This window comes from Carassius auratus, chromosome 5, assembly GCF_003368295.1.
Source record: "Carassius auratus strain Wakin chromosome 5, ASM336829v1, whole genome shotgun sequence".
NCBI lineage: Eukaryota > Metazoa > Chordata > Actinopteri > Cypriniformes > Cyprinidae > Carassius > Carassius auratus.
Window position 1 is genome coordinate 2,629,310 of NC_039247.1, and position 11,496 is coordinate 2,640,805.

Below are 11,496 nucleotides of genomic sequence, written 5' to 3' on the forward strand. Positions count from 1 at the left end.
TCAGGGAAAGGAATCTTTAGTTTCCTGCAGGTCTCAGCAGCATTTTTCACTGTCTGCATTGGAAAATCACACAGAATTACTTGGGTTAAAGGGTTATAAAACATTTTAGTTGCAGTATAAAGCTTATATGTAACTTTAAGTGGTACTTCTAGTTATAGATTCAAATATTGCTTTGGTCATTAGCTACTTTGCGCTTCAGCTTCGCTATTCTGCGCTATTCTACATCTGGGTTAGAATGAATGAAACTGACATCTTGAAGAAAGCAGATGCTTTCCAGATGAAACGATCTTTAACAGACATCCTGCAGAAATACATGTGTTGACTGGGATTACTGTTCATATCAATAAGGTATAACTTGACTAGACCGTTTATAGGCAAATATTGGTAACAGGTAAAATAGCATTTTCTGAACCTACTGTATAGCCAATTTACATTAAATAAAAGGTTTGCCATGCAAACTGTTAGTTTGCATTTTGTAATGATGAGGTCGCTTTTCCTTTTACTTGCAAACTTCTTTTAATTCTTTCTGGGTTCATTAGTTGTGGTTTGACAGGGGCGGATTTAATGAATTGGGGGGCCCAGGCAAAATCAGATCAACCTTTTCAATTCAATTCAATTCAAGTTTATCTTTATGTTTGTTTGTTGTTGTGATCCTGTTGCACAATGGTGCCCCATAGTTGTGTCCAGTGTTTCTACGTTCTTTATGTGCATGTTATAATAGCTTTCTTTCATGTTGTAGTCCATGAAATAACTATTGATTTACAGTTGAGATACAGGTTTTCTCAAAAAAAAAAAAAAAAACGTTTTGGCATTGTACTCAATTTGGTGATTGGTTAAGGGCTACATGCTTTTCCTTAAGGCATTCAGATTTTCACTGTCAGTTTGTGTTGGGGGATATCTGCATATATGGTTGAGAGAATTATATACAGATATATTACCATGAAAGGATCGCCATCACTGAAATCTAGAGAAATGATGAGATCAATGTTTCTTTCTTCTCTCAGCACTGAGAAGTAGGGTGAGTTCAGCAGCACTCCGGCGTCTATATAGTCTCTCGTCTCACTCTTCAGAAGAGCACGAGGCACTGTTTTATCTGAGGGATCACAAAATGAAATCAGTGTTTATTATTTGCATTTAATTGCCAAGCAACAAACAAATCTGTTGTCACCTGTCATGTTCTGTAGAAAGTCATATTTTCTGCCCCAGATCCACAAAACCGCAGCCCTACAAATGCTGAAGCATACATCTATAATACAAACACACTCATCTGAATAAATCTTTTTGGAAAGGGTTTGGTTTTGATGGCTTTTTAAATTCTGATTGGAAGCTTAATGGATAGAAGCCTACATATTAGAGTCAGTTCAACACACCGAATGGCCAGAAATGGAAGGAAACCCGCAAGCATGCACATATATCCAAGGTATACTTCCTTATGTGCAGTATTGCAGCCTCTTTATCAGCGAGATTCAGTTTTTCCATTTGAAAAATATGCTGATCTTTGCCTCCAGTGAGATCTGCAAAGGAGGGGAACATTACTGAATTTGTGTATATTGTTTTAATTTATTATTGTTCTTTTTTCTGAGGTTACCTGCTTAAATTGTGTTAAAAATCAAGTGTTATAATTACATATAGTGATGTTTTGTTTGTGAAAGAATCTCTTGGAAGAATCTAAGTTTACACCATTAATTACATGTATCACAGGTTCTCTATCTGTCATTCACTCCCAGTTGTGTAGAACAACATATGGGGTCACACTTGGGAGGCCAATCATCTCTGAGTTTAAGAGAAACCGGCAATAAAAATTGGCTTGTGGATTTTGCATGCTGAGTCACTCCCTGTGCCAATGGATATAAGGCAACAACTTGGTTCCACTCATTCAGATTTTTGCTTCGGTGCCGAGTGTCTGTATGAAAAGCTGTTAAACTCCACAAAGCCGTTCATCTGCTGTGTGCCGAGAAGCTGTTCTTCCGCGGTGCCCGGCGGTGGCACTGGATGGCGCTCGGTGGACGGCACGACACTCCTCCGCCGCCCGGTGAACGGCGACAGCTCCTCCAGTTTCGGGCAGCTGGCAGGAGTCCCCCAATCCTTGCTCTTCACCATTCCGGTGGTTGGCAGCAGGCTCCAGTCCCCTGGTGAACGGCGCTGACTCCACCAGCCTTGCTCTGTTTCCACAGCTCTTGGCTATGCCCCACTCATCACACTGATCCACTGGAAAGTGGATGCCATCGCCTTTGCGTGGACAGTTCCCAATGTGAGCTGTGCCCCCTGGGGATGAGGGCTCACTCCACACGGAGTGTTGCCTGCTCCTGTGCACTGTCGCACAGCGCCTCTCGGCAGACATCGGTTGAGGTGCGGGCTGGGCGACAACTAACACCTTTACAAGGTTTTACAACATCTGTGCAGTGCTGGTTTCTCCCCATGTGTTGTTCAGTCAGCTGTTCCATCCTTATTCAAAGGTAGGACCTGCCTAAGAGACCCATATGTAGTACTGCCCCCTGGGTAAGTCAGAAATCAGAATAACCACGTCACCTCCGTATGGGTAGGATGTGGTCTCCGTAGCGACCTTTTTCCTATGCTCGCTTCCCCATCATTCTGCCACTCTGTGAATATGCACTAGGGCTTTGGGAAAGTTATGTCCTTAAGTGTAGCTTTTGTGACATGCCGCAGCTTTTGTACAATTGCAGTCTTAGGGTTGTGATGGTGTTCAGGTTGTGGCTTTTTACATGGACCCTTAATGTTGTTCAACATAACTTGTAGTGGCCGACAGATAGGGAACATCTCGGTTACATATGTAACCCTCTTTCCCTGATGGAGGGAATGCCATAGCCATGAACCATTCACTGTTCCTGGGACACATTCTCGGCCTCTCAGAGTAAAACTTGAATGAGCACGGGGAGTGGCTCAGCATGCAAACTTAACTTAAACTTGAAAGTTAAAGAGAGAAACTTGTGACAACTTAATGCGTATAATTGAACAAATTAATGATGATGTTTACCCTCACTGCATCATTACATTTTCAGTTCTATCCCTATTTTACACCCCTGAATATTCACTAGATTAAGTGAAAAATTGTTTGAAATATCATCCTTTATATGAATTCTAGCACACGCTAGGTAAAACTTACCGTTCATATTTGTTCTTATGGATTCGTGAAGATCAAAAGGATCAATGCCATTTAAAACAGAGAGATTCATGTCCACGAGATCCATGAGCACCTTGGAACACTTGCCTGCAGGTGGAGAGTTTGGATCTGTTGAAGAAAACACAAACTGAACAAACTATACTGAACCATCAATGGCCATGAATGCAATCACTTTCCCTCACCAAAACTCATTAGGCAAGGCAAGTTTATTTATATAACACATTTCGTACACAGTGGTAATTCAAAGTGCTTAACATAAAAGAAAGTAAAACAATCATGAAGAAAAATTATACAAAAACAAGCTATTTTAAAACTTTGGAAATTATTTAAAAATTGACTTATTTAAAATTAATTTAAAACAGTTAAAATAGAAAAGGATTTTATCTAAAATACAGTGAATACGTATAATACAGTGCAATCGGATCAGACATAGCACAGTGCTCATTCAATAAATGCACAGCTAAAAAGGTGAGTTTTGAGTCTAGATTTAAATGTGACTAGTGTTTTAGCACATCTGATCTCTTCAGGAAACTGATTCCAACTGCGGGCAGCATAGTAACGAAGGACGGACTCCACTTGTTTTGTGTGAACCCTTGGTATTTCTAACTGACTCGATCCAAAGTGCTCTTTTAGGTTTATATTCAGTGAACATTTCTGCAATATATTTTGGTCCTAGGTCATAAACGAGTAAAAGTACTTTAAAATCAATCCTAAATGTAACTGGGAGCCAGTGTAAGGACCTGAGGACTGGTGTGATATGCTCAGATTTTCTGGTTCTAGTCAGAATCCTGGCAGCAGTGTTCTGGATGAGCTGCAGCTGTCTAATGCTCTTTTTGGGAAGGCCATTGAGGAGCCCATTACAATAGTCTACCCTCCTGCGGATAAAGTCATGAACAAGTTTCTCCAAGTCTTGACTGGAAACAAAACATCTAATTCTTGCAATGTTTTTTAGATGATAGTATGCTGATTTAGCTACTGCTTTGACATGACTACTGAAACTAAGGTCTGTCTCCAGAATCACACCAAGATTCCTGACTTGATTTTTAGTTTGATTTTGCAGTGGTGATGGCGCAGTGGATAAGACACATGTCTTGGTGTGACAGACCCGGGTTTGAATCCACTGTGAGACACCAATGTGTCCCTGAGCAAGACACTTAACCCCTAGTTGCTCCAGAGGCGTGCGACCTCTGACATATATAGCAATTGTAAGTCGCTTTGGATAAAAGGGTCAGCTAAATTAATAATGTAATGTAGTTGTTTGACCCCTAGAGCCAAGGTATGCATTCACCTTGAATACTTCATCTTTGTTTCCAAATGCAATGACTTAAGTTTTTTCCTTGTTTAACTGAAGAAAGTTCTAGCACATCCAGCTACTAATTTCATCAATGCATTGGCAGAGGGAGTCGATGGGGGTGTAGTCATTTGGAGATAAGGCTAGGTAAATCTGGGTATAATCGGCATAACTGTGATAGGCAATTTGGTTCTTTCTTATTATTTGACTTAGTGGGAGCATATACAGGCTAAACAAGAGCGGTGCTAGGATTGAGCCTTGTGGGACTCTGCATGTCATGGACGTCCACTTATGCTCTCCTATACTCACATAATACCCTCTCCCTTCTAAGTATGATCTGAACCATTTGAGTACCATCCCAGAAAGCCCGACCCAGTTTTCCAGTCTCTCTAGTATGTTATGATCGACAGTGTCAAACGCAGCACTGAGATCTAGCAATACCAGCACCCATATTTTGCCAGAGTCGGAAGATTATTAAATCATTAAAGATGCTTTGATTTGAAGCTAAAACTACATTCATTATAGAATTGAATTATACAATATGTAACATTTCTAAAGTTCATTTTTATCAAAATTTTTTAAGAGTATTCTTTATGAGCAAATATGTACTGTCACGGGAGGGAGCACAAGACAGACACAGTGGGCGTGGCGTCAGGCCTCGGAGAGGCTTTTATTAACAGAAATCATAAAATAACAGGGAATAAAAGTGGCCAAAGGGGGAAAGTGTCCAAAATAACAGGGAATCTGGTGTCCTCGTCGTGCTGCGGGGTTTGTGTAGGTCGGGCAGTGTTCATCGAGGAAGGGTCCAGGCAAGGGGCGGAGTCCGGCGGCCGCACGCGCTCCCCTCCTTGGTCCGGGGCGCGAGGGGCGGCGGCTTCTCCTAGCGGCCGCGTCTCTCTCGTTGGCCGCGGCGCTGGTAGGGGATGGACGGCCCGGCATCCTGGCCCGTCGGCCGTGTATACGGGTGCGGTTCCCATCCGGATCGCGGGTCCGGCAGCTCACGTCTTGGTGGCGCGGGAGTCCCTCAACGCACCCTTCCTGGACCCACGAGGACACCAGTGTGCATGCACGGGGAAGAGACCGGTCTCCTGAGGAGAGGCGCGTTGGGCTTTTAAACAGTGGCGGTGATGAGGCTCCACTTCCTTCAGGTGTGCCCCATCACACGCAGCCAGCCCTGACTCGTCCAGCGCCCCTCCTCTCACACACCCACTCCAGTCGGGAGCCTGGTGAAGGGCGGCGATTTAGGACGGGGTGCCGGTGACAATCAGGGAGGAGGCAGCTGACTCGTCACAGTACATATTCATAGATGAATTCATTTATCTTAGCTATTTAATAATTTGTCATTTTTGTAAGATGTGACGTTTGAAGCTTGTATGTGATATTTTGTTGAACTTTGAAAATTAAATATATTTCTTGAGCATCCAGTATACCAATGTATTGATGTATTTAATGTGTATTTCACAAAAATCACATATAATTAAAACATTCTTGTGATGTATTCATTCTAGCTGTGCTATGTGTAACTGTCTTTAAAATCTTAATCATCATATATATATATATATATATATATATATATATATATGTTTTATTTTTGTCTTTACAGAGTTTAGCATTTAGTTTGCCTTTGCTTAACATGAAAAGACATAAAAATTAACAATTTCTTAGAATAAAAGTAAATCAGTAAATCAAAGCAATAAGAAACATTTTACCTTTCTCCATTCCCTCAATCATCTCATTTTCGAAAGACATTAAATTCGAAATAAAACCTGGGGGGTTAAACAAATGTAATTAGCAAATGTACTTCAGACAGAATAGAATCTGAATCTTCAGAACAAATGCTACTGCACCTTTTATAGATTGCCAGATGAAGCTAATGTTCGCATCTCCATCCGCTAAAGCGCTGCCACACAGAGCTGCATGATATCAACAACCAGGAAATTTAAAATAAATGTAACAATAATGAATCTAGTGGTCTATTTTAGACAATTTTCTAATTCATGTCAGCAGAATTCAGTAGTGTATAACAAGCAAAATATTATATTGCAATATAGTTGCAATATATTGCAATTTATATCAATATAAATATTATATTGATATTGCAAAAATGAATCAACTCTCCTGTGACAGAGTTTGTTACCTTGCAGGTACAGCATGTCCATTTCAGGCTGGGTCTTGATCTTACGACCATTGTCAAACTGGCTGCCGAAGCTGGATGTTTCCACAAATGCTCCAGTGAGAGAATAACCAGCTTCAAGTGGACTGATCTCAAACCAGGGGTCTGCAGACAGAAAACACCTCCATAAAACAGCTGATACGGAGCACAACAGCTCTTTCCTCTCATTCACACAAATACAGACCTCCTTCTCTGTTCTGTTTGCATTGCTTGTCGATCGCTGTGTAGATGGGAAACGGGTCTTTTTTGAGCTTGTTACGCTGACCTGTGAGTCTGTGTTCATCAATCTGAAGAGAAAATGCTTTTTTTTTTACAGCATCTTGTTATTGTTGTAGAGGAGCCTGAGGACAATTTCTTTAGACACTTCACTTTAATTTCACTTTAAATTAATGCAGCACAAAATTAATAATAATCAGAAATGTCTTAGTAAATGACCATATTAGAATTATTTCTGAAAGATCATGCGACACTGAAGACTGGAGTAATGATGCTGAAAATACAGTCTTAAAGTAAAGTCTTTCTCATTAAAATTTAATGAATAATAATTCAAGTAAATTACTGTTGGCACGTTCAATAAAGAGATCAAAATACTTTTCACTCAAATTGTTATAATAATAATCAATGTATTTTATGAATTTCATATTATATGTACTTATTTGATTATTGTATTTTTTCAGCAGTGAACAATCTGAAATATGTCTTTATTTTTAAATTTTTAACCACTACAAAACTTGCTTCCACAATAGTTATGTTAAAAATAATATTAAAGCTGAAACTCTTCCTTCTTAAAGCCAAGCACAACAAATACAGCAGCAGAAACTGTAATCTGTCACACACTCAATCTCGATCTGAAGGACATTATTTTACTCAAATCAATATTTTGTTCACGTTATTTGTGCAAATTATTTAGAAATGCAATTTCTATTTCTACTTATTTTTTATATTTGCACTAAAAAAAAAAGGTTCCATGTATTTGTCGCAGCCATGCCATGAGAACCATAATTTTTGATTCCCTAAATACCCTTTCAGTCATACCTTCTTAAAAAGAAACCATTTTTTCCTAGTGTTAAAAACCTTTTAATGATCTAAAGAACATGCTTCCATCTTTAGTGAAATGGAAATATTCCAATGATGCTAAAAGTTTTTCATGCAAACATCAATTCCAATAAAGACATTTCATTTTTAAGATTGGCAACCCTGTCTGTGGTGTGAATATTTACAGACCTCTTTGATGTATGTTGTGACGAAGATTGCTGCCCAGAAGTCAGTCAAGCTGAAGATATCTTTCTCATAGTAATATTTCTTCAGTTTGGCAAATGCATCTCCCCAGCTGACTGCAGGACCGCTGAGTCTCCTGATGATTTGGTCCTTCACAGTCTCTAGTTTGGTGGACCAGTCTGGTTCTTGGTATAAGGAGGCCATGCACCTTCAGAGAAGAACATACTGCTCTCAGTTTTAACATTCAACCCAATTCAATCTCTGTGTTTGTGGTTTCTCAGGGTTTGTACCAGGTGGATCCAGAGACTCCGCTCAGATAAAGGATGCAGTCCAGAAGACCCGCTTTATCAAGCTGAACCAGGGATCCCAGCAAACCCACCATGGCTCTTTGTCCTCCTCCAGAACCCAGTAATGCAATGTTTGGCACCGCATCCTAAAATGCACATGGTTTGATTTTGAAAACATTGTTCATCTACCACAACACCATTTGGCAAAAGAATGGCAGTTATAGAAGCATACTGTATGATGTTTTACCTTACTGCAGGGTATCTTGAGTTTTATCAGGCTTTTCAGAACAGTTTTTCTTCTTTTGACTACAAATGACTCTTCCTCCTTATTCAGAGAGTGCTTGATTCTCACCTCACCGCTGAGGCTGCAAAGACACACAGACTGAATTGAAACATCACAAGCTCCTTTTTAGTATATTTTGGATTTTAGATTTGAGTTCAACTAGAGTTTGAGTTCAACTTAGTCTTTTCACTGTGATAATTTATTCCCACGATTATCCAGTTTACAGACTTTGTACAAGGTGCTTAAAGTACGAATATATATATACAGTATTGTTCAAAATAATAGCAGTACAATGTGACTAACCAGAATAATCAAGGTTTTTGGTATATTTTTTATTGCTACGTGGCAAACAAGTTACCAGTAGGTTCAGTAGATTCTCAGAAAACAAATGAGACCCAGCATTCATGATATGCACGCTCTTAAGGCTGTGCAATTGGGCAATTAGTTGAAAGGGGTGTGTTCAAAAAAATAGCAGTGTCTACCTTTGACTGTACAAACTCAAAACTATTTTGTACAAACATTTTTTTTTCTGGGATTTAGCAATCCTGTGAATCACTAAACTAATATTTAGTTGTATGACCACCGTTTTTTTAAAACTGCTTGACATCTGTGTGGCATGGAGTCAACCAACTTGTGGCACCTCTCAGCTGTTATTCCACTCCATGATTCTTTAACAACATTCCACAATTCATTCACATTTCTTGGTTTTGCTTCAGAAACAGCATTTTTGATATCACCCCACAAGTTCTCAATTGGATTAAGGTCTGGAGATTGGGCTGGCCACTCCATAACATTAATTTTGTTGGTTTGGAACCAAGACTTTGCCCGTTTACTAGTGTGTTTTTGGGTCATTGTCTTGTTGAAACAACCATTTCAAGGGCATGTCCTCTTCAGCATAGGGCAACATGACCTCTTCAAGTATTTTAACATATGCAAACTGATCCATGATCCCTGGTATGCGATAAATAGGCCCAACACCATAGTAGGAGAAACATGCCCATATCATGATGCTTGCACCTCCATGCTTCACTGTCTTCACTGTGTACTGTGGCTTGAATTCAGAGTTTGGGGGTCGTCTCACAAACTGCCTGTGGCCCTTGGACCCAAAAAGAACAATTTTACTCTCATCAGTCCACAAAATGTTCCTCCATTTCTCTTTAGGCCAGTTGATGTGTTCTTTGGCAAATTGTAACCTCTTCTGCACATGCCTTTTTTTTAACAGAGGGACTTTGCGGGGGATTCTTGAAAATAGATTAGCTTCACACAGACGTCTTCTAACTGTCACAGTACTTACAGGTAACTCCAGACTGTCTTTGATCATCCTGGAGGTGATCATTGGCTGAGCCTTTGCCATTCTGGTTATTCTTCTATCCATTTTGATGGTTGTCTTCCGTTTTCTTCCACGTCTCTCTGGTTTTGCTCTCCATTTTAAGGCATTGGAGATCATTTTAGCTGAACAGCCTATCATTTTTTGCACCTCTTTATAGGTTTTCCCCTCTCTAATCAACTTTTTAATCAAAGTACGCTGTTCTTCTGAACAATGTCTTGAACGACCCATTTTCCTCAGCTTTCAAATGCATGTTCAACAAGTGTTGGCTTCATCCTTAAATAGGGGCCACCTGATTCACACCTGTTTCTTCACAAAATTGATGACCTCAGTGATTGAATGCCACACTGCTATTTTTTTGAACACACCCCTTTCAACTAATTCAACTAATTGCCCAATTGCACAGCCTTAAGAGCGTGCATATCATGAATGCTGGGTCTCATTTGTTTTCTGAGAATCTACTGAACCTACTGGTAACTTGTTTGCCACGTAGCAATAAAAAAATATACGAAAAACCTTGATTATTCTGGTTAGTCACATTGCACTGCTATTATTTTGAACAATACTTATAATATATGATTTAAGGATGAATTCAGGTTAATTGAGACACCTTTTGACAAAGACACCTTTTGTTTTTCGGGGAAGTTGTGGCCTAATGGTTAGAGGGTTGGCCTCCCAATCGAAGGGTTGTGGGTTCTAGTCTCGGGCCGGACGGAATTGTGGGTGGGGGGAGTGCATGTACAGTTCTCTCTCCATCTTCAATACCTCGACTTAGTTGCCCTTGAGCAAGGCATCGAACCCCCAACTGCTCCCCGGGCGCCGCAGCATAAATGGCTGCCCACTGCTCCGGGTGTGTGTTCACAGTGTGTGTGTGTGTTCACTGCTCTGTGTGTGTGCATTTCGGATGGGTTAAATGCAGAGCACAAATTCTGAGTATGGGTCACCATACTTGGCTGAATGTCACTTCACTTTCACTTTTTAATGAAGAGGTACTTGAAAAGCGCTTGAATCATTAAAAGACAATATATGTGTCATGATCTGGTCTATGAACTTCCATTCACTTACCTGCTCACTACATGGACTCTTGCACCACACTAACTGTTGCAAGTCACCCTGGACTACATTTCCCATCATCCATTTCACTAATTATACACATACAGCTAAAGACACTGATTGCACACACACAGCTGTATGCACTGATTGCAGACAGCTGTTACCCATCACACATTCACTATATAACACTTTCAAACTGCCGAGTATTGTTCTGCGTATGTCCCTCTCCAAGGGATAGCTGATTGGCAATTGAAAGCCTTTCCTTGTTAGTTTTTATAGTCTTGTAGACCCATGCTTGTCCTAGGATTATTCGTGTGTCTTGCCCTCTATATACCTGTTTGCCAGCATCTGATCCATGCCTGTTAAGACCACGTCTCTGTACAATACAAGCTTGTTTATGGATCTTCACGTCTCATCGGCGTTACAATATGTATCTTAAATTACAAAACAACTTATTTTAGAATTGTATAATATTTGTAGAATTTATTTTGATTTATTTTTTAATTAAATGAATTTATAATATTTAAAAAAAAAAAAAATTCAAAGCAAGAGAATGCATAATTAGATGCATTGTACAGATAAGGGTTACTACCCGAGAGAGCGACATTTTTAAACTAAATTAAGCAATTAAAACTGTGAGACAACATCCTACTGAATGCAAAATTAAATTTCAAGAAGTATTACTATTTAATTGGGACAGAATTAAATGGATGTTTTTAATA

General features: G+C 39.8%; 1 protein-coding gene across 1 annotated transcript; it reads right to left on the reverse strand.

Annotated features, from left to right (window-relative positions):
* Positions 1–289: 289 nt before the first annotated feature.
* Positions 290–11,131, reverse strand: LOC113087123 (cytosolic phospholipase A2 gamma-like). Its single transcript, XM_026255560.1, has 13 exons — positions 11,109–11,131; positions 8,359–8,476; positions 8,115–8,257; positions 7,831–8,032; positions 6,791–6,893; positions 6,571–6,711; positions 6,281–6,346; positions 6,143–6,199; positions 3,125–3,250; positions 1,371–1,514; positions 1,169–1,246; positions 939–1,093; positions 290–301 (listed from the first exon to the last, which is right to left on the reverse strand). Exons 1-13 carry the CDS (start codon positions 11,129–11,131, stop codon positions 290–292), a joined length of 1,368 nt encoding a protein of 455 aa, XP_026111345.1.
* Positions 11,132–11,496: the final 365 nt, after the last annotated feature.